Consider the following 20,462-nt stretch of genomic DNA (forward strand, 5'->3'; position numbering starts at 1 on the left):
AACACGAGTCAACACGAGTCAGCACGGGTCAACACGGGTCAGCACGGGTCAGCACGAGTCAACACGGTTCAACACGGGTCAGCAGGAGTCAGCACGAGTCAACACGGTTCAACACGGGTCAACACGGGTCAACACGGGTCAGCACGGGTCAGCACGGGTCAGCACGGGTCAACACGAGGCACCACAGGTCAACACGGGTCAACACGGGTCAACACGAGTCAACACGGGTCAGCACAGGTCAACACGAGTCAACACGGTCAACGCGGGTCAGCATGGGTCAGCACGGGTCAACACATGTTTGTGTGTGTGTGTGCGTCTTCTCTGGACCTGCTTGGCATCTATCCGTGTTCCCGCTGAAGTGATGCCCTCCAGACACTTGGTGATGATGGGCAGCACCTTCTTCTCGATGTTGGAGAACTGACAGTAGCCCTCGGCCAACCTCCGAATCCTCCGCTCATCCATGTCCTGTAACTTCTGTTTATGGGACAGACACAGAACATACTTCAAATGAAACAAATGTCTTTATTACGGAATCACATGAACCTCTTTCTGTGGAAGTATTTTGGGTGGTAATATTAGTAGTATTTTTAATAACAATGTCTCAGACTTGTAATGTTGAAGCCTGAGGGGAGACGCTCTGGGGAGACGCTCTGGGGAGACGCTCTGGGGAGACGCTCTGGGGAGACGCTCTGGGGAGACGCTCAGGGGAGACGCTCAGGGGAGACGCTCAGGGGAGACGCTCAGGGGAGACGCTCAGGGGAGACGCTCAGGGGAGACGCTCAGGGGAGACGCTCAGGGGAGACGCTCAGGGGAGACGCTCAGGGGAGACGCTCAGGGGAGACGCTCAGGGGAGACGCTCAGGGGAGACGCTCAGGGGAGACTCGGGGGAGACTCGGGGGAGACTCGGGGGAGACTCCGGGGAGACTCCGGGGAGACTCCGGGGAGACTCAGGGTCTCAACAGTGGAACAAGCCAAGAAATCAAACTTTAAATTGTTGAGACAAGCCAGCAAAATAGTCTGTATTTCTGTAAATGAGGCTGAAGTACGTCCATAATAGTCATAGTTTTGTCAACTATTGGAACAAAGAATAACTGTGTTTTGGCCTTGGAGGAAAAGGGAGTCGTCTTCCTCTCACACGAGGCCGGAACAGGCCCAGGTCACACATTCTTCCACATCTGAGCGATAAGACCCTCCAACGCTCATGATCTAGAGCGCTGGACTCTGTAGAGACCAAACCCTCCAACGCTCATGATCTAGAGAGCTGGACTCTGTAGAGACCAAACCCTCCAACGCTCATGATCTAGAGAGCTGGACTCTGTAGAGACCAAACCCTCCAACGCTCATGATCTAGAGAGCTGGACTCTGTAGAGACCAAACCCTCCAACGCTCATGATCTAGAGCGCTGGACTCTGTAGAGACCAAACCCTCCAACGCTCATGATCTAGAGAGCTGGACTCTGTAGAGACCAAACCCTCCAACGCTCATGATCTAGAGCACTGGACTCTGTAGAGACCAAACCCTCTGAAGATCACGATCTAGAGCACTGGACTCTGTAGAGACCAAACCCTCTGAAGATCACGATCTAGAGCACTGGACTCTGTAGAGACCAAATCCTCTGAAGATCACGATCTAGAGCACTGGACTCTGTAGAGACCAAACCCTCTGAAGATCACGATCTAGAGCACTGGACTCTGTAGAGACCAAACCCTCTGAAGATCATGATCTAGAGCACTGGACTCTGTAGAGACCAAACCCTCTGAAGATCACGATCTAGAGCACTGGACTCTGTAGAGACCAAACCCTCTGAAGATCACGATCTAGAGCACTGGACTCTGTAGAGACCAAACCCTCTGAAGATCACGATCTAGAGCACTGGACTCTGTAGAGACCAAATCCTCTGAAGATCACGATCTAGAGCACTGGACTCTGTAGAGACCAAACCCTCTGAAGATCACGATCTAGAGCACTGGACTCTGTAGAGACCAAACCCTCTGAAGATCATGATCTAGAGCACTGGACTCTGTAGAGACCAAACCCTCTGAAGATCACGATCTAGAGCACTGGACTCTGTAGAGACCAAACCCTCTGAAGATCACGATCTAGAGCACCAGTCCAGTCACGAAGCATTAGCGCTAAGTCGCTAACACTTTGTCGCTCTCGTTGCCTCTAGAAACAGCAGCACTTTTGTGAACAGACAATAACTTTGAGGATTTGAGTTTTAGACGTGCTGGAATTATGTCTCTCCTTGAGTTATTTGCTCTAAGCCTTTGTCTTCCAAACATACATTTTAAATATTAAAAAAATACAAAAATAATAATAATAATTAATAATCAAATAATCAAGTAAAAACAATAAAACATTTTCTTCTGTTTACTGGTTTAGTCCTGGTTTAGTCCTGGTTTAGTCTTGGTTTAGTCTTGGTTTAGTCTTGGTTTAGTCTTGGTTTAGTCTTGGTTTAGTCTTGGTTTAGTCTTGGTTTAGTCTTGGTTTAGTCTTGGTTTAGTCTTGGTTTAGTCCTGGTTTAGTCCTGGTTTAGTCCTGGTTTAGTCCTGGTTTAGTCTTGGTTTAGTCTTGGTTTAGTCTTGGTTTAGTCTTGGTTTAGTCTTGGTTTAGTCCTGGTTTAGTCCTGGTTTAGTCCTGGTTTAGTCCTGGTTTAGTCCTGGTTTAGTCCTGGTTTAGTCCTGGTTTAGTCCTGGTTTAGTCCTGGTTTAGTCTTGGTTTAGTCTTGGTTTAGTCCTGGTTTAGTCCTGGTTTAGTCCTGGTTTAGTCCTGGTTTAGTCCTGGTTTAGTCCTGGTTTAGTCCTGGTTTAGTCTTGGTTTAGTCCTGGTTTAGTCTTGGTTTAGTCTTGGTTTAGTCCTGGTTTAGTCCTGGTTTAGTCCTGGTTTAGTCCTGGTTTAGTCCTGGTTTAGTCCTGGTTTAGTCCTGGTTTAGTCCTGGTTTAGTCCTGGTTTAGTCTTGGTTTAGTCTTGGTTTAGTCCTGGTTTAGTCCTGGTTTAGTCCTGGTTTAGTCCTGGTTTAGTCCTGGTTTAGTCCTGGTTTAGTCTTGGTTTAGTCCTGGTTTAGTCCTGGTTTAGTCCTGGTTTAGTCCTGGTTTAGTCTTGGTTTAGTCTTGGTTTAGTCTTGGTTTAGTCTTGGTTTAGTCCTGGTTTAGTCCTGGTTTAGTCCTGGTTTAGTCTTGGTTTAGTCCTGGTTTAGTCCTGGTTTAGTCCTGGTTTAGTCCTGGTTTAGTCCTGGTTTAGTCCTGGTTTAGTCCTGGTTTAGTCCTGTTATTGTAAAGGGGAGGTGTAAAGTGTATTGTGCTCGTACGTGGCCCTCAGTCAAATCTGGCCCTTTTTCTTCATTTGTGACTTTATTTCCTGCTGTTCATCTGCAAAAGAGGAATCCAGCCCCAAACTGACCTCTGACCTTTCTGACTTTATCATTATAATGATGTCATTGATGGGCGGGATCAAATGTCCTGAAGCAGGAAACATGTTCTCACTTATCATGCTAATGGGAATAATTAGCATCTGTAAAGAGACTTATTGTGCATTATGGACAGTCTTTAGCGTGTTGTGTTATTCGTGTTTTATTTCTCCTCTAACGTCCTCGGACACGCCCCCTGATCCTGCTCCAGGGGGCGTGGCTGTGTTGTCATGACGTTTACGGTGACGCGGCGTAAAACACGCGATAACTTCATTATTTTACGTTTTGTCGCCTGTAAAACGATGTGAAATGACTTTGTGAAGAGAAAAACCAACAGAAATAGATCATCACATTTATGACCTTCTGTTTTCACTTTCCAGCGTTTACCAGAAAAACACTCTTTTAATGTCAGTTTTGTAAATAGTTTCAACATTTTGATATCAAGGAAATAACTTGATTTTCAAAACAGATTTCGATAAAACATTGATCATTACAGAAGTTGGTTTATTTAGGACTTTATTTACCATTTCATAAACGAGCTCTTGTTTTGAAAGTTTTCAGCTTTTGCAAAGAGATATTTCATCTTCATTAATATTCATTAAACAGCTCAAAGACACTTTAAGTAATTCATTATTTTGAGGGAAAAATATTTAAAAATTATGGAGAGTTTTAGATTTTTTTTTGATTTATTGGGCATTTTTATTATTTCAAGTAAGTAAATAAATGTGTGAATAAATAAGTGTGTAATAGAACTTAAGTGTTGAAAACAACAGCGTGTGTAACGGTTCACCCTGTATCATGGTTTAAGGAGCCCCGCCCCCTGTGTGTGTGTGTGTGTGTAGTGTGTGTTGTGTAGTGTGTCTGTGTGTGTGTGTGTGTTGTGTAGTGTGTGTGTCTGTGTTGTGTGTGTTGTGTGTATGTGTGTGTTGTGTAGTGTGTCTGTGTGTGTGTGTGTGTTGTGTAGTGTGTGTGTCTGTGTTGTGTGTTGTGTGTGTGTGTGTGTGTGTGTGTGTGTGTATGTGTGTGTGTGTGTGTGTGTGTGTTGTGTAGTGTGTGTGTGTGTGTATGTGTGTTGTGTAGTGTGTGTATGTGTGTGTGTGTGTTGTGTAGTGTGTGTATGTGTGTGTGTGTGTTGTGTAGTGTGTGTATGTGTGTGTTGTGTAGTGTGTGTGTGTGTGTTGTGTAGTGTGTGTATGTGTGTGTGTGTGTTGTGTAGTGTGTGTGTGTGTGTGTGTGTGTGTGTGTGTGTGTTGTGTAGTGTGTGTATGTGTGTGTGTGTGTTGTGTAGTGTGTGTGTGTGTGTTGTGTGTGTGTGTGTTGTGTAGTGTGTGTATGTGTGTGTGTGTGTTGTGTAGTGTGTGTGTGTGTGTGTGTGTGTTGTGTAGTGTGTGTATGTGTGTGTGTGTGTTGTGTAGTGTGTGTGTGTGTGTTGTGTGTGTTGTGTAGTGTGTGTATGTGTGTGTGTGTTGTGTAGTGTGTGTGTGTGTGTGTGTGTGTGTTGTGTAGTGTGTGTATGTGTGTGTGTGTGTTGTGTAGTGTGTGTGTGTGTGTTGTGTGTGTTGTGTAGTGTGTGTATGTGTGTGTGTGTGTTGTGTAGTGTGTGTATGTGTGTGTGTGTGTTGTGTAGTGTGTGTATGTGTGTGTGTGTGTGTGTGTTGTGTAGTGTGTGTATGTGTGTGTGTGTGTGTTGTGTAGTGTGTGTGTGTGTTGTGTAGTGTGTGTATGTGTGTGTGTGTTGTGTAGTGTGTGTATGTGTGTGTGTGTGTTGTGTAGTGTGTGTATGTGTGTGTGTGTTGTGTAGTGTGTGTGTGTGTTGTGTGTGTTGTGTAGTGTGTGTATGTGTGTGTGTGTGTTGTGTAGTGTGTGTGTGTGTGTGTGTGTGTGTTGTGTAGTGTGTGTATGTGTGTGTGTGTGTGTGTGTGTTGTGTAGTGTGTGTGTCTGTGTTGTGTGTTGTGTCTGTGTTGTGTGTTGTGTGTTGTGTGTGTGTGTATGTGTGTGTTGTGTAGTGTGTGTGTGTGTGTTGTGTGTGTTTCTCACGTTGAATATCTGTGGAACGTCCGTGTAGTAGAAGTAGTTCTGCTCCTTGTTGTACTTCTGCAGTTGGGCGGCGTAGTCACTGCGGCTCTCCTCTGCCACGTGGGTGCGGCCTTGGGCGTAGTGCTTGGCCTGAGGGCACAAGGGCACAAGGTCACGAGGTCACAAGGTCACGAGGGCATGAGGTCACAAGGTCACAAGGTCACGAGGTCACAAGGTCACGAGGTCACGAGTACAGTCATGTGACTCACTCTCACCAACTGTTTATTTCACTTTCAATATCGAGGGTGAAATATGAGCTTCCAGACGGTGAGTTTGATTAATAATCGTTCAATATTTTTGACAAACACAACAAATGGAAGAAGAGAAAATCTAAATAAGTCTCATTTATCGAGTCCATGGCAGGAGTTTAAAGGCCCAGACACATCAGGAGGATGTGTCTGGTGATGGTCGTCCTGACAACCACAGTTTCTCCAACGGCTGGAGTTTCATTTGAGCCGATGTTATGAAGCAACATGACACACTTTCCCAACAGAATTCCCTCCAAACGTGGTTCTCCCCCGAGATGTACATACAGCAAATATATGTACTTATATTACAATTATAATCACAATTATATCACAATTATAGTACAATTATACTATAATTATATTATAATTATATTATAATTATAGAGGAGCTGAAACGTCCAGTGGTTCCCAAAGTTTTCAGATGTAATGTTAAAATCAAGAGCTGTTTTTTAATAGAAACTGTATCATTTAAATCTTAATTACAGATGTCTTTAATGTCACTGTCGGTCTCATGGTTATTTTCAGGTCCCGGCCTGAAAAGTTTGGGAACGTCCTAGTCTAACCAACTAGGACGACTTAGGCTGCGTCCTCACGTCCTCCCTCGTCCCTGACCTCTCCTTAGGCTGCGTCCTCCCTCGTCTCTGACCCCTCCTTAGGCTGCGTCCTCCCTCGTCTCTGACCCCTCCTTAGGCTGCGTCCTCCCTCGTCTCTGACCCCTCCTTAGGCTGCGTCCTCCCTCGTCTCTGACCCCTCCTTAGGCTGCGTCCTCCCTCGTCTCTGACCCCTCCTTAGGCTGCGTCCTCCCTCGTCTCTGACCCCTCCTTAGGCTGCCTCCTCCCTCGTCTCTGACCCCTCCTTAGGCTGCCTCCTCCCTCGTCTCTGACCCCTCCTTAGGCTGCGTCCTCACGTCCTCCCTCGTCTCTGACCCCTCCTTAGGCTGCCTCCTCCCTCGTCTCTGACCCCTCCTTAGGCTGCGTCCTCACGTCCTCCCTCGTCCCTGACCTCTCCTTAGGCTGCGTCCTCCCTCGTCCCTGACCTCTCCTTAGGCCGCATCCTCCCTCGTCCCTGACCCCTCCTTAGGCTGCGTCCTCCCTCGTCCCTGACCCCTCCTTAGGCTGCGTCCTCCCTCGTCCCTGACCCCTCCTTAGGCTGTGTCCTCCCTCGTCCCTGACCTCTCCTTAGGCTGCGTCCTCACGTCCTCCCTCGTCCCTGACCTCTCTTTAGGCTGCGTCCTCCCTCGTCCCTGACCTCTCCATAGGCTGCGTCCTCCCTCATCTCTGACCCCTCCTTAGGCTGTGTCCTCCCTCGTCCCTGACCTCTCCTTAGGCTGCGTCCTCACGTCCTCCCTCGTCCCTGACCTCTCCTTAGGCTGCGTCCTCACGTCCTCCCTCGTCCCTGACCTCTCTTTAGGCTGCGTCCTCCCTCGTCCCTGACCTCTCCATAGGCTGCGTCCTCCCTCGTCTCTGACCCCTCCTTAGGCTGCGTCCTCGTGTCCGTCCTCGCGTCCTCCCTCGTCCCTGACCTCTCCTTAGGCTGCATCCTCCCTCGTCCCCGACCCCTCCTTAGGCTGCATCCTCCCTCGTCCCCGACCCCTCCTTAGGCTGCATCCTCACGTTCTCCTCAGCCTCCTCCTCAGCCTCCTCCTCAGCCTCCTCCTCAGCCTCCTCCTCAGCCTCCTCCTCAGCCTCCTCCTCAGCCTCCCTCTTCTGGATAGCGTTAGCATCAGTTAGCATTAGCATTAGCGTACCTTCTCCACGTCGAGGCGCGTGGCGTTCAGGTCGTTCTCGGTCTTCTCCGCCTGCTGCGTGGCCTTCTCCGCCTCGGCCCACTCTTTGGCAAAGCGTTTCTTTGTCTACAACGTGACACGGCACAAAGTCTTCACGTTACACACAAGATTCAGAAACTAAACTGCCACAGACTCTTCCAAACTTTGGAAACAAATGCATTCTAAATTCCAGAATAGAAGCAACTGAGATTTATCACAGAAAATCTAACAAATAAACGACTTGAACGTGAGCGATATCAAATCATTTACAAATGTATTTTATGTTATTTTTATTTACAGATTAATACGCAAAATATGTTTAGGTTTTACTGGACAATATTATATATAATGTTGACACTACAATTATTTCTCATTGTGTCTGAAGATTTTTACAATTTTTGCAAAACTCAAATGTACTTTTAAAGCTTGAAAAAAATATTTACTTCAATTCTCTGTAAAAGGGAAACAACGTAACGGACATTTCTAACCGGAAAAAATAAATTAAAAAATGCTCATTTTTTGTTAAAACGACTTAAACTCATGACGATTTAGATCTGATGTCAGTTAATTCATGAAAACATATAATGAGGACTTCATTTTTCCTCCATTCGCCTCCTTTGGGTAAATTTGAACATTCTAATGAAAATGTCTTTGAAAGGGTCGATAGGCCAACTACTGTTCTGATATTATCTTTGAACAGATCTAAATATATTATTATAAAGCCCTGGCTATAATTTAAGTCTAGACCTTGTATTTCACGTTGAATCTGTGCAGACGCATGTTTCAGTTAAATGTTCACGACCAAAGAACAGGCTCAGTGGGTTTCAAGGCCCTTCAGTGCCGCTTGCAGGTGAAACTGGCTCTTAAAGTGACAGGACCTGTTTGGAGCCGTTCCTGTGTTGGAAACATCCAAAATTAGAATATTGAGGATAAATCTGACTAAGTTTGTGGTTCGTTTTACATCCCACTGCAGCAAACGCCTGATGCTTTGTCAAAATATTGTCTGAAGACTGAAAAAAGAAAACACGTCTCCTTTGATCCGTCTGAGCGCGTCGACGTCTTATGACTCCAGTCCGAGGCGGTAATTAGTCGGCGCTAATTACCGCTCATAATTCTCTTAATGAATGGGTTTCTGACAAAGCGTAGGACGTTTATCATTTGGCTGTGACATGAGCGCTTCCCACTGCACAACGTGATCCACAGCGGATAATGAAGATCGCACTTTGGAGAAGAACGAGCGACGGCGGCGGAACACAAAGAGCCAATGGAACACGAGGCGCCGGACATCGGGCTGTGGACGCGTCGGACTCACGCTCTCGAGCTGTTTGAAGCTGCTCTCCAGGGTCTGCTGGGCCTTCTTGGTGTCCGACAGGTGCTGAACACAAACAGAAACACAAGCGTTCGGTCCTCAAAGCTTCGTACGGACGATCGGTTGTTTTGTGACAGTTTCGACAATCGTTTCACAAGCTAAAGGTGTTATCTGATATAATTAGTTGTCGGCTGATAACGGGCCTTTGTTTACAGTCTGGTTGCTAGGTAACAGATGTGGAATTACCTCTGCCTACGCCACATCTGCTGCTCATGTCCAACTAGGAAGTACTTTACGAAAATGGTCAAACTGGGCAACACGGATCAGTTTGGACTTAAATCCTGGACGACTTCTTCTCAGTGATGCTTTGAATGGGGTTTAGTCATAATGATGTGTTTTTAACTTATTTAACAACGTGAAAGTAAGTTTTTTTAACCCACGATATCCCAGACACGGCCCCGGACACTTGCATCGCCACCACCGAGCGCAGCGGCTCTCTGTAACCTCAATCGACCAATAAAGTTTGGCGTAAATCAAAATATTGAAACAAGCGGAACTGACATTTTTGTGTTTTTGTGTAATTTGGTTCAAACTGAAAATCTGAAAAATCTTTTTGCATACGAGTCCAAAACAGAAACAGACACAAATCCCACTCGTGCGACAAAAAACGGACTAACGATTTCAAGACTGGTTCGAATCTGCTCCAGTGAAAATAAAAGTCCCAACGCAAACGAATGTCTCTCGTAGCCGGTCGCTGACGAGTCCTCTCACCGTCTTGCGCTCCGTCTTGATCTCCTGGATGAACTTGGTGAGCTCCACGCAGATGGAGGTCATCATGTTCTCCGCCACCAGCTCCCGTTGCCCGGCGTAGTCGTTCAGCTCGTTGAGAATGTCCTGGAACGACGCATGGTTGCTAAATCTGCGCACAGAGGACACATGAGCGCCGGGCCTGGGCAAAGAGGAGCCGTCTCGCTTGCTTACTTGCATTCTTGCTCCTCTTTGCTCCCTCGTTTGGTGTACTTCTTGGTGAGGCTCCTGAAACACAGATGGATTTGTTGCAGGCCAGTGGTTCGTGAACAAAGTGTGCAGACCACGACATGAGGACATTTTACAACATTTATTTGTCTCGCACTCGCATGAGAGACAGCGGCAGGCAACGTGTGCTGAAAGTGAAGGACTATGAAGGTGTCACGTGATCGAATGCCGTGTCCATGTTGTGTACTCCACGGGCCATCATATTTATTAATAGCTTTTCTACCGTCAAGACACAGCTTTTTACGTCATGAACCCACTCACCCAGTCACACCCCAGAGCACGCACACACTGGTGTTACTGTCGGGAGTGGGAGTCGAACCACCAACGAGCACTCAACCAAACTGAGCTACTGTCGGCCCAAGCTCTGACACTGAGATGAGATGTGACTGTGATGAGATGTTACTGTGATGTGACTGTGATGAGATGTGACTGTGATGTGACTGTGATGAGATGTGACTGTGATGTGACTGTGATGAGATGTGACTGTGATACTGTGATGAGATGTGACTGTGATGTGACTGTGATGAGATGTTACTGTGATGTGACTGTGATGAGATGTGACTGTGATGTGACTGTGATGAGATGTGACTGTGATGTGACTGTGATGAGATGTGACTGTGATGTGACTGTGATGAGATGTGACTGTGATGAGATGTGACTGTGATGTGACTGGGATGAGATGTTACTGTGATGAGATGTTACTGTGATGTTACTTATATGAGATGTTAATGTGATGTTACTGTGATGTTACTGTTACTGTGATGTTACTGTGATGAGATGTTACTGTGATATTACTGTGATGAGATGTTACTGTGATATTACTGTGATGAGATGTTACTGTGATGTTACTGTGATGAGATGTTACTGTGATGTAACTGTGATGTTACTTATATGAGATGTTACTGTGACGTTACTGTGATGAGATGTGACTGTGATGTTACTGTTACTGTGATGAGATGTTACTGTGATATTACTGTGATATTACTGTGATGAGATGTTACTGTGATGTTACTGTGATGTTACTGTGATGAGATGTTACTGTGATGTTACTGTGATGTTACTGTGATGAGATGTTACTGTGATGTTACTGTGATGAGATGTTACTGTGATGTTACTGTGATGAGATGTTACTGTGATGTTACTGTGATGTTACTGTGATGAGATGTTACTGTGATGTTACTGTGATGTTACTTATATGATATGTTACTGTGATGTTACTGTGATGAGATGTTACTGTGATGAGATATGATATTACTGTGATGTTACTGTAATGTGATGTTACTGTGATGTTACTGTGATGAGATGTTACTGTGATGTTACTGTGATGAGATGTTACTGTGATGTTACTGTGATGTTACTTATATGAGATGTTACTGTGATGTTACTGTGATGAGATGTTACTGTGATGTTACTGTGATGAGATGTTACTGTGATGTTACTGTGATGTTACTTATATCAGATGTTACTGTGATGTTACTGTGATGAGATGTTACTGTGATGAGATATGATATTACTGTGATGTTACTGTAATGTTATGTTACTGTGATGTGATGTTACTGTGATGTTACTGTGATGTTACTGTGATGTTACTGTGATGTTACTGTGATGAGATGTTACTGTGATGTTACTGTGATGTTACTGTGATGTTACTGTGATGAGATGTTACTGTGATGTTACTGTGATGAGATGTTACTGTGATGTTACTGTGATGAGATGTTACTGAGATGTTACTGTGATGTTACTGTGATGTTACTGTGATGTTACTGTGATGAGATGTTACTGTGATGTTACTGTGATGTTACTGTGATGTTACTGTGATGAGATGTTACTGTGATGAGATGTTACTGTGATGTTACTGTGATGAGATGTTACTGTGATGTTACTGTGATGTTACTGTGATGTTACTGTGATGAGATGTTACTGTGATGTTACTGTGATGTTACTGTGATGTTACTGTGATGAGATGTTACTGTGATGTTACTGTGATGAGATGTTACTGTGATGTTACTGTGATGTTACTGTGATGTTACTGTGATGAGATGTTACTGTGATGTTACTGTGATGTTACTGTGATGTTACTGTGATGAGATGTTACTGTGATGTTACTGTGATGAGATGTTACTGTGATGTTACTGTGATGAGATGTTACTGTGATGTTACTGTGATGTTACTGTGATGTTACTGTGATGAGATGTTACTGTGATGTTACTGTGATGTTACTGTGATGTTACTGTGATGAGATGTTACTGTGATGTTACTGTGATGTTACTGTGATGAGATGTTACTGTGATGTTACTGTGATGAGATGTTACTGTGATGAGATGTTACTGTGATGTTACTGTGATGAGATGTTACTGTGATGAGATGAGATGTTACTGTGATGAGATATGATATTACTGTGATGTTACTGTAATGTGATGTTACTGTGATGTGATGTTACTGTGATGTTACTGTACTGTGATGTTACTGTGATGAGATGTTACTGTGATGTTACCGAGATGTTACTGAGATGAGATGTTACTGTGATGTTACTGTGATGAAGTCTCACTGGACGACAGAGATCATTTGACCCGTTGACTGATTGCAAACGAATCGCAAACTCGTCGACGACCAAAAGATGCTTAGTTTCAGCCCAAATACTTCTGGCTTGTAAATCTTGTTCCATCGACACTCGGCGACTGCGATTGTGCAACGCTCCGTCAGATCGTGCTTTTGTGTGGGTCTTATGCAAAGCAGCTTTCCTGTTGTGGCCTGGATTTGCATGCCATGTGTAAATCCCGGCGAGCTGAGGTCTACTTTCCGCCCCAGGATTCCCTCCGAGCACGCACGGCCGTGGTTGGTCTACCTGAGCTGTTTGGCGTAGCCCTGCTCGATATCGCTCCGCTCCTTCACAAACTTGATGTAGCGCTCCACCAGGTCCAGCCCCGACTGCGTGTGCTTGTCGATGACGTCGTTCTGGTCCTGCCGGGCACAGAGCACAACGGGGTCAGGGGTCAAGTACAACGTCGCGGTGCTTAGGTTAGAGGGGAAACTACTCAAGTACAATGTAAGAGTAATAACGTTTATAATTTGAAGGACAAAACCATAAATAAAGCGGAAAATCTGGTCTTTTCGAAGGATGGACACGAAAATGAGAGAAAATAAATCACGTCGGAAAGTGCAAGAAACACAAATGTTCAATTAGTTTCACATCGTCAACATAAAGCTTTAGTCACTCCAGACAAAGCCGTATCATCTCCATGGAGACGAGCATGTGTTCTAGTATACAGTGAATCTTCAAACAAAAGATTCTTACGTTTCACAAGTGATTCAAAAGTCCTAAGGTAGGACATAATAGGCAGAATAAAGGTCTAATCTAAATCTAAACTAAACCTACACTTATTTATAGGTTCACTTTCCTGTTACAGACGCTGCAGACTAATACTAGTAATAGTATAATACTAGTAATAGTATAATACTAGTAATATTGAAACGTGTCTTATTATTTGTGAATATAAAAATATCTCATCTTATCCTGCAAAACAATGCAGCTCTTTATATTATTGTTATAATATTGTATATTCACAACAGCTAAAATGGAAATGTTCAATCTGATCTTATCTTGAATCAAACTTTATTATCTCTGTGTCAGTTGTGTCGGACCCTGAAGAGACGAATGCACTGTAACTATCCCCCTGGGCACAACAGCGTTAGCATTAGCATTAGCGGTGTCTCTCAGCTAACGCTAACTTTTATCAAAACATTCAATACAAAATAATAATAATTTAAAGTAAAGACTGATGAAGATCTGATTTTTTTATGTGAGGATTAATTCAGTTTGATGTTTAAATGTTAAAAAACATTAAGTGTCAAAGTTAGCATTGGCTGTATATCTCCGCTAATGCTAACTCTTATTAAAACATTAAAAATAAAATATTAATCCAATTAAAATTAAAGTAAAGACTACTTGATCGTTTTTTATGTGATGATTATTATTATAGTAGATAACTATAAAATAATAATGATAAAATTCAAATTCAAGTAAAAACCACCAGATTGTTTTTATGTGAAGATTATATCAGTTTGTTTCAAATTTCAATGTGTATTAAGTGCCACGGTTAGCATTAGCTGTATCTCTCTGCTAATGCTAACATTTATTGAAACATTAAAAATAAAATATTAATCCAATTCAAATTAAAGTAAAGACTACTTGATCGTTTTTTATGTGATGATTATTTCAGTTTGTTTTTTAATTTCAATGTGTAATATATGTCAAAGTTAGCATTAGCATTAGCACAACAAACCCAAAGAGAGAAGGACTTTTGACATTCAGAAGATTTAATGAATTGTTTTGAATAATTCATTACATTTGTCACTTCTAAATTGTCTCTTTTTAATGCAGACGTCTTCAGCCAATCGTCTGTCTGTAAAAGACTCTTTGGAATATTCTATTATCTATGTTTTTATTAGGATTAAGTGAAAACGGTGACTGATCCACACGAGGGCTTCTTCGCACTGCCCGTCTCCGTGACGATCAGCTGACGTTACCGAGCGCTCGGCGAAGGCGGGACCCGTCCGAGCGCTCCTGGCTCCGCACTGGCCCCTGGGACCGTCCGTCATTGGGTGGAGGTTCACATTATCTCACCGCCCAGGCCTCCTCCGCGCGCCGCTCGCTCTCCCAGTGCTTCCTGCAGTAAACATGCGTCACGGCGCAGGAACTCGCCCCGGCCCCGGCCCTCGCCCCGGCCCCCCCTTGACCCCCCGGGGCCCGCGACCACAGCACACAGGTGGAGGAGGAGCAGTATTAAGCACACTGGCTGCTGGCCCCTCCCCGTGGTGATCTTTGTCTGCGGAGGACAACCTGCTCCACAGGTTCTGGGGCTCTGGGTTTGGGCAGGACTCGTGCTACAGCCTCAGCCACTGGTACAACAAGCCAGACTCGACCTAGTGTCAAAGCCGCGCTTTTGTGTTCCACGTTTTCAATTCATTCTGTTTCGACACAACTCCAAGTCTGAACTTTGAGCGGGAGCAGAAGACTTTATCTGCCTCCTCTTACTTTTATTGACCTGTAATTGAGTCCGTTTCAAATTGTGATTTCAACTCAACTGCGATTAAGTCAAACCGTCGTCACGATAATGTCAAACTTCATTTTGAGGGAAAGTCAATACTAATAGTTTGTATTTTGTCAACATGAAATTAAAATAGTTTTATTTGTTTCCATGGACTATTATTATAGATCAATAATAATCTATTCTACAATAGTTTTCTCTAATTATGAGATGTTTTTTATGATACGAGTACAAAAGATCTAATCTCATTTTCAACATTTACTGCAGAAAAATCCAGGAAAATTGTCATATTCTTTGGATTCCGTGAGGCCCTTTCCCCTTCAAACGGTGTAATCTTCTGGTTTAAATTGTGCCGTTACTATGACAACGAAGAGCCTTTTACACGTCCAATCTTTCAAATCACGACAAAATCCTCATGCCTGAAAGCCACGGATACGTTTTGGGCGAATCGTCCCCCGAGCGGTCGTTTCCAGGGCTGAAGTCGATCGACCAAAGACGCGGATTCATCAGTGACTTTACCCACAAGGCCACAGGGGCTCGTGCCACAGGGGCTCGTGCCACAGGAGCCCGTGCCACTCCAGCTCGTGCCACAGGAGCCCGTGCCACAGGAGCCCGTGCCACAGGAGCCCGTGCCACAGGAGCTCGTGCCACAGGGGCTCGTGCCACAGGGGCTCGTGCCACAGGGGCTCGTGCCACAGGGGCTCGTGCCACAGGGGCTCGTGCCACAGGAGCTCGTGCCACAGGAGCCCGTGTCACAGGAGCTCGTGCCACAGGAGCTCGTGCCACAGGAGCTCGTGCCACTCCAGCTCGTGCCACAGGGGCTCGTGCCACAGGGGCTCGTGCCACAGGGGCTCGTACCACAGGGGCTCGTGCCACAGGAGCCTGTGCCACAGGAGCCCGTGCCACAGGGGCTCGTGCCACAGGGGCTCGTGCCACAGGAGCTCGTGCCACAGGAGCTCGTGCCACAGGAGCTCGTGCCACAGGAGCTCGTGCCACAGGAGCTCGTGCCACTCCAGCTCATGCCACAGGGGCTCGTGCCACAGGAGCTCGTGCCACAGGGGCTCGTGCCACAGGAGCCCGTGCCACTCCAGCTCGTTCCACAGGGGCTCGTGCCACAGGAGCCCGTGCCACTCCAGCTCGTGCCACAGGGGCTCGTGCCACAGGAGCTCGTGCCACTCCAGCTCGCTCGTTTCATGCCCTCTCGCTGCTGCTTTCGTCCGTATAAACGTGTAGAATCCGCTCATAGAATGTTTTGGTCGACGGACCAGATCCTAAACTGAATGGTAGTTTCTAAAAGACTCGATGGTCATCCAGACGTGAAGAGTGCGCGCACAAGCACAAGAAAGCTTTAGAGGAACCGACACTTTCACTCCAGTAAAGGCCGGAACACACTTCTTTTGACACTTCAACTATTTTTAAACGCGAGACAAAAAAGTGCAGCCCAGAGACACGAGGGGAATCTTTAAGACCTCACGATCCTCCGAGAGCAACGAGCCAAATGAGGCGGGCTAACGACGCTAACACACCTAGCATCACCTGTGTCCCATCTCCAGTAAAACGGACGACAAAGTGTTCAAATAAAAGACTGAAACTCGAGTGTCCGTCCGTCCCCAGCCGGCGAAAAGGACAAATGTGCAGCGTCCAAAGTAAAAGTGACATAAGCGCTTTATGAACCGCTCTGGCCCAAGTCTGTAGAAAGAACTAGGATGTGCATGTTTGTATAAGGGCGTGCGCGACCTCTAAACCTGACCTCTGACCTCTAAACCTGACCTGTGAACCTGACCTCTGACCTTTGACCTCTAAACCTGACCTCTAAACCTGACCTCTGACCTTTGACCCCTAAACCTGACCTCTGAACCTGACCTTTACCATATATCGGTGTCAGTATCGGCATATTGATATCTGCCGATATTCGTTTCCTGCTTTGTTTTTTGAACAGACTAAAGAGTAGAAATGTAAATAGAAGAGCAGTGTTTACACTGTAGCTGAGCGTTACACTCATTATTTTACATCCCAGATAAATACAGTCTAACATTATTATCTTAGTGTAGATGTTACTGACGCCTGTAGATGTTACCGACGCCTGTAGATGTTACCGACGCCTGTAGATGTTACCGACGCCTGTAGATGTTACCGACGCCTGTAGATGTTACCGACGCCTGTAGATGTTACCGACGCCTGTAGATGTTACCGACGCCTGTAGATGTTACCGACGCCTGTAGATGTTACCGACGCCTGTAGATGTTACCGACGCCTGTAGATGTTACCGACGCCTGTAGATGTTACCGACGCCTGTAGATGTTACCGACGTCTGTAGATGTTACCGACGTCTGTAGATGTTACCGACGTCTGTAGATGTTACCGACGCCTGTAGATGTTACCGACGCCTGTAGATGTTACCGACGCCTGTAGATGTTACCGACGTCTGTAGACGTTACCGACGCCTGTATATGTTACCGACGCCTGTAGATGTTACCGACGCCTGTAGATGTTACCGACGCCTGTAGATGTTACCGACGCCTGTAGATGTTACCGACGCCTGTAGACGTTACAGACGCCTGTAGACGTTACCGACGCCTGTAGACGTTACCGACGCCTGTAGACGTTACCGACGCCTGTAGACGTTACCGACGCCTGTAGACGTTACCGACGCCTGTAGAGGTTACCGACGCCTGTAGAGGTTACCGACGCCTGTAGATGTTACCGACGCCTGTAGATGTTACCGAATGTTAATCGAATAATGGTTGTGTGGACAACTCGCGGACTCCGAAACGTGTGCGGAGAGAAGAAAACTAACAATTAGTTTTTTCGGCGATTTGAGAACGCAGGCGGAAGTGCTCATGCCACTCCCCCGTGCACATGCCACTCCCCCGTGCACATGCCACTCCCCCGTGCACATGCCACTCCCCCGTGCACATGCCACTCCCCCGTGCACATGCCACTCCCCCGTGCACATGCCACTCCCCCGTGCTCATGCCACTCCCCCGTGCTCATGCCACTCCCCCGTGTGGACTGATACAACACACACGTGCGTTTGTTTATTAGTGCGATGGATCACATCACATCTCTCGTCTCCCGTAGATTTCTGTCCACTTCTGCGTCAGCTCGAACTGTCTTTCTCCGTCTTCATTTTGCCCCGTACACTGAGGGAACTATATTATGATAGATCCATGCGCTTAGGCACGCGGAAACGTGGGGACGAGCCTGACGCGGCTGCAGGTGAGCGATAGGTGCGTTTTATGATTGACACTTGGCAGGACAAATGATTTATCCACGCCACGAGGAAATATGATAAAAAAAAAAAAATCGGCCATTCCACCTTTAATTGTTGCAGCTCTAATAATAGAAACATAACTAGCAAAATCTGCAAGAAAACTAAACAGAAATAAACTAAAAAGAACATGAATTAATAATAATAACAATACTGAGGCATTTCCTTTCAGATTATAAAGTTGTAAAGTTTTCTGCTGCGCTTTTGTTTCCAAGTCTTTCCTCGTGGGACAATGTTTCTATGAACAGACCTGCTACAACACGTAGTGTACCTGGTCCTAAACCAGGACTATACCAGGACTAAACCAGAGCTAAACCAGGTCTAAACCAGGGCTAAACCAGGGCTAAACCAGGGCTAAACCAGGGCTAAACCAGGGCTAAACCAGGACAAAACCAGATCTAAACCAGGGCTAAACCAGGGCTAAACCAGGACTAAACCAGGGCTAAACCAGAGCTAAACCAGGTCTAAACCAGGGCTAAACCAGGGCTAAACCAGGTCTAAACCAGGGCTAAACCAGAGCTAAACCAGGACAAAACCAGATCTAAACCAGGTCTAAACCAGGGCTAAACCAGAGCTAAACCAGAGCTAAACCAGGTCTAAACCAGAGCTAAACCAGGTCTAAACCAGGGCTAAACCAGAGCTAAACCAGAGCTAAACCAGGGCTAAACCAGGGCTAAACCAGGACTAAACCAGGGCTAAACCAGGACTAAACCAGGAATAAACAAGGTCTAAACCAGATCTAAGCCAGGTCTAAATCAGATCCAAACCAGGTCTAAATCAGATCCAAACCAGGTCTAAACCAGGTCTAAACCAGGTCTAAACCAGGGCTAAACCAGAGCTAAACCAGAGCTAAACCAGGGCTAAACCAGGGCTAAACCAGGGCTAAACCAGGGCTAAACCAGGACTAAACCAGGACTAAACAAGGTCTAAACCAGGTCTAAACCAGTTCTAAACCAGGTCTAAACCCGGGGGACTACACCAGTCCAGACATTGAACAGTCCAAGTAAACTGGAACTAAACCTGGACTAAAACAAGTCCAAACACTACACCAAGATATGTCCAGGACTAAACAGGAACACCACCAGGAATAAACCCTAATAAAACAGGAATAATCAGACTAATCCAGAAATACAACAGGCCTGGGACTGAGGAGGCTTCAGGTTCTGTCCCCATCCTGGGACACGGGAGGCTCCAGCTTCTGTCCCCGGCCTGGGACACGGGAGGCTCCAGGTTCTGTCCCCGGCCTGGGACACGGGAGGCTCCAGGTTCTGTCCCCGGCCTGGGACTCGGGAGGCTCCAGGTTCTGTCCCCGTCCTGGGACACGGGAGGCTCCAGGTTCTGTCCCCGGCCTGGGACACGGGAGGCTCCAGGTTCTGTCCCCGGCCTGGGACACGGGAGGCTCCAGGTTCTGTCCCCGGCCTGGGACACGGGAGGCTCCAGGTTCTGTCCCCGGCCTGGGACACGGGAGGCTCCAGGTTCTGTCCCCGGCCTGGGACACGGGAGGCTCCAGGTTCTGTCCCCGGCCTGGGACACGGGAGGCTCCAGGTTCTGTCCCCGGCCTGGGACTGAGGAGGCTCCAGGTCCCGCTCTTCAGGCGGAGGTATGCGGTAGAACGAGTTACGAAACCCTCCCGCTTCAGTTCGCTCCTTCCCCCGGACAAAGTGCCGTCCTTTCCGCACAAACTTCCCTTCAGACCGTGACACCGCCGCGTCCAAACGCCCCGTATCAGCTCCTTTCGCCTCAACACGCACAAAACAACCGCGATTGTCGTGTGTCAGCTGTCAACTTACCCACAAGTCCGTCCCCCAGTCCATGGCCAACTTCTCCACACGCTCCCCGCACAGAGAGCCTCGAAGTCGGCTTCGGGAACCAAGAAACTCTCGGGCTAGTTTTTTTTTTGTCTTGAGAGAAAGGAAATGTTTTGGAAGGAAGTGAGGTGCTTGTTTTTTCTCTTCTTCTTCTTCCCGCTCCAGCCTCCTCCGGTGTGAGCCCGACAACACGCGCGTTTCCTGCCGAAGGAGACGCTCACACACGGGGAGGAGAAGCGAGAGGAGCCGGGGAGGAGACTGGAAGTGAGAGGGAGGGACGGGCCGGACTGACGCGGGGACTCGGTCATCATCAGCGGGGAAGAGAGTCCACTGCAGGAGGACGTGTGGTGGGACAGCAGGATACTTTAATATAATGAATAAAGTATTGCCAAAGTCTTAAATAGACTCAGATAAAGTGGGCCATCAAGTAAACTTATTTAAAGGGGATTCAGGTAAAGTGGGACACTTTTAAACACTCAAACACGTTTTAACTTT

The 20,462-nt window shown here is 46.5% G+C and overlaps 1 protein-coding gene across 2 annotated transcripts in view; it reads right to left on the reverse strand.

Moving 5' to 3' along the window:
- The window catches only part of trip10b (thyroid hormone receptor interactor 10b), a 37,492-nt gene extending 17,393 nt beyond the window's left edge, over positions 1-20,099 (reverse strand). Inside the window, exons 1-8 of one of the 2 annotated variants that reach the window (XM_072463939.1) lie at positions 19,950-20,099; positions 12,686-12,801; positions 9,787-9,840; positions 9,577-9,724; positions 8,809-8,871; positions 7,479-7,583; positions 5,445-5,573; positions 328-474 (exon numbers count right to left, since the gene is read on the reverse strand). In XM_072463939.1, coding sequence (XP_072320040.1) covers positions 328-474; positions 5,445-5,573; positions 7,479-7,583; positions 8,809-8,871; positions 9,577-9,724; positions 9,787-9,840; positions 12,686-12,801; positions 19,950-19,973 — 786 coding nt within the window. In that variant the 5' untranslated portion in view covers positions 19,974-20,099. The remainder of the gene's footprint in view (positions 1-327; positions 475-5,444; positions 5,574-7,478; positions 7,584-8,808; positions 8,872-9,576; positions 9,725-9,786; positions 9,841-12,685; positions 12,802-19,949) is intronic. The other variant, XM_072463937.1, reaches the window with a different exon arrangement.
- Positions 20,100-20,462: the final 363 nt, after the last annotated feature.

Source organism: Eucyclogobius newberryi, unplaced genomic scaffold (assembly GCF_026437365.1).
Source record: "Eucyclogobius newberryi isolate DKJ021-1_F unplaced genomic scaffold, fEucNew1.0.hap1 SCAF_4, whole genome shotgun sequence".
NCBI lineage: Eukaryota > Metazoa > Chordata > Actinopteri > Gobiiformes > Gobiidae > Eucyclogobius > Eucyclogobius newberryi.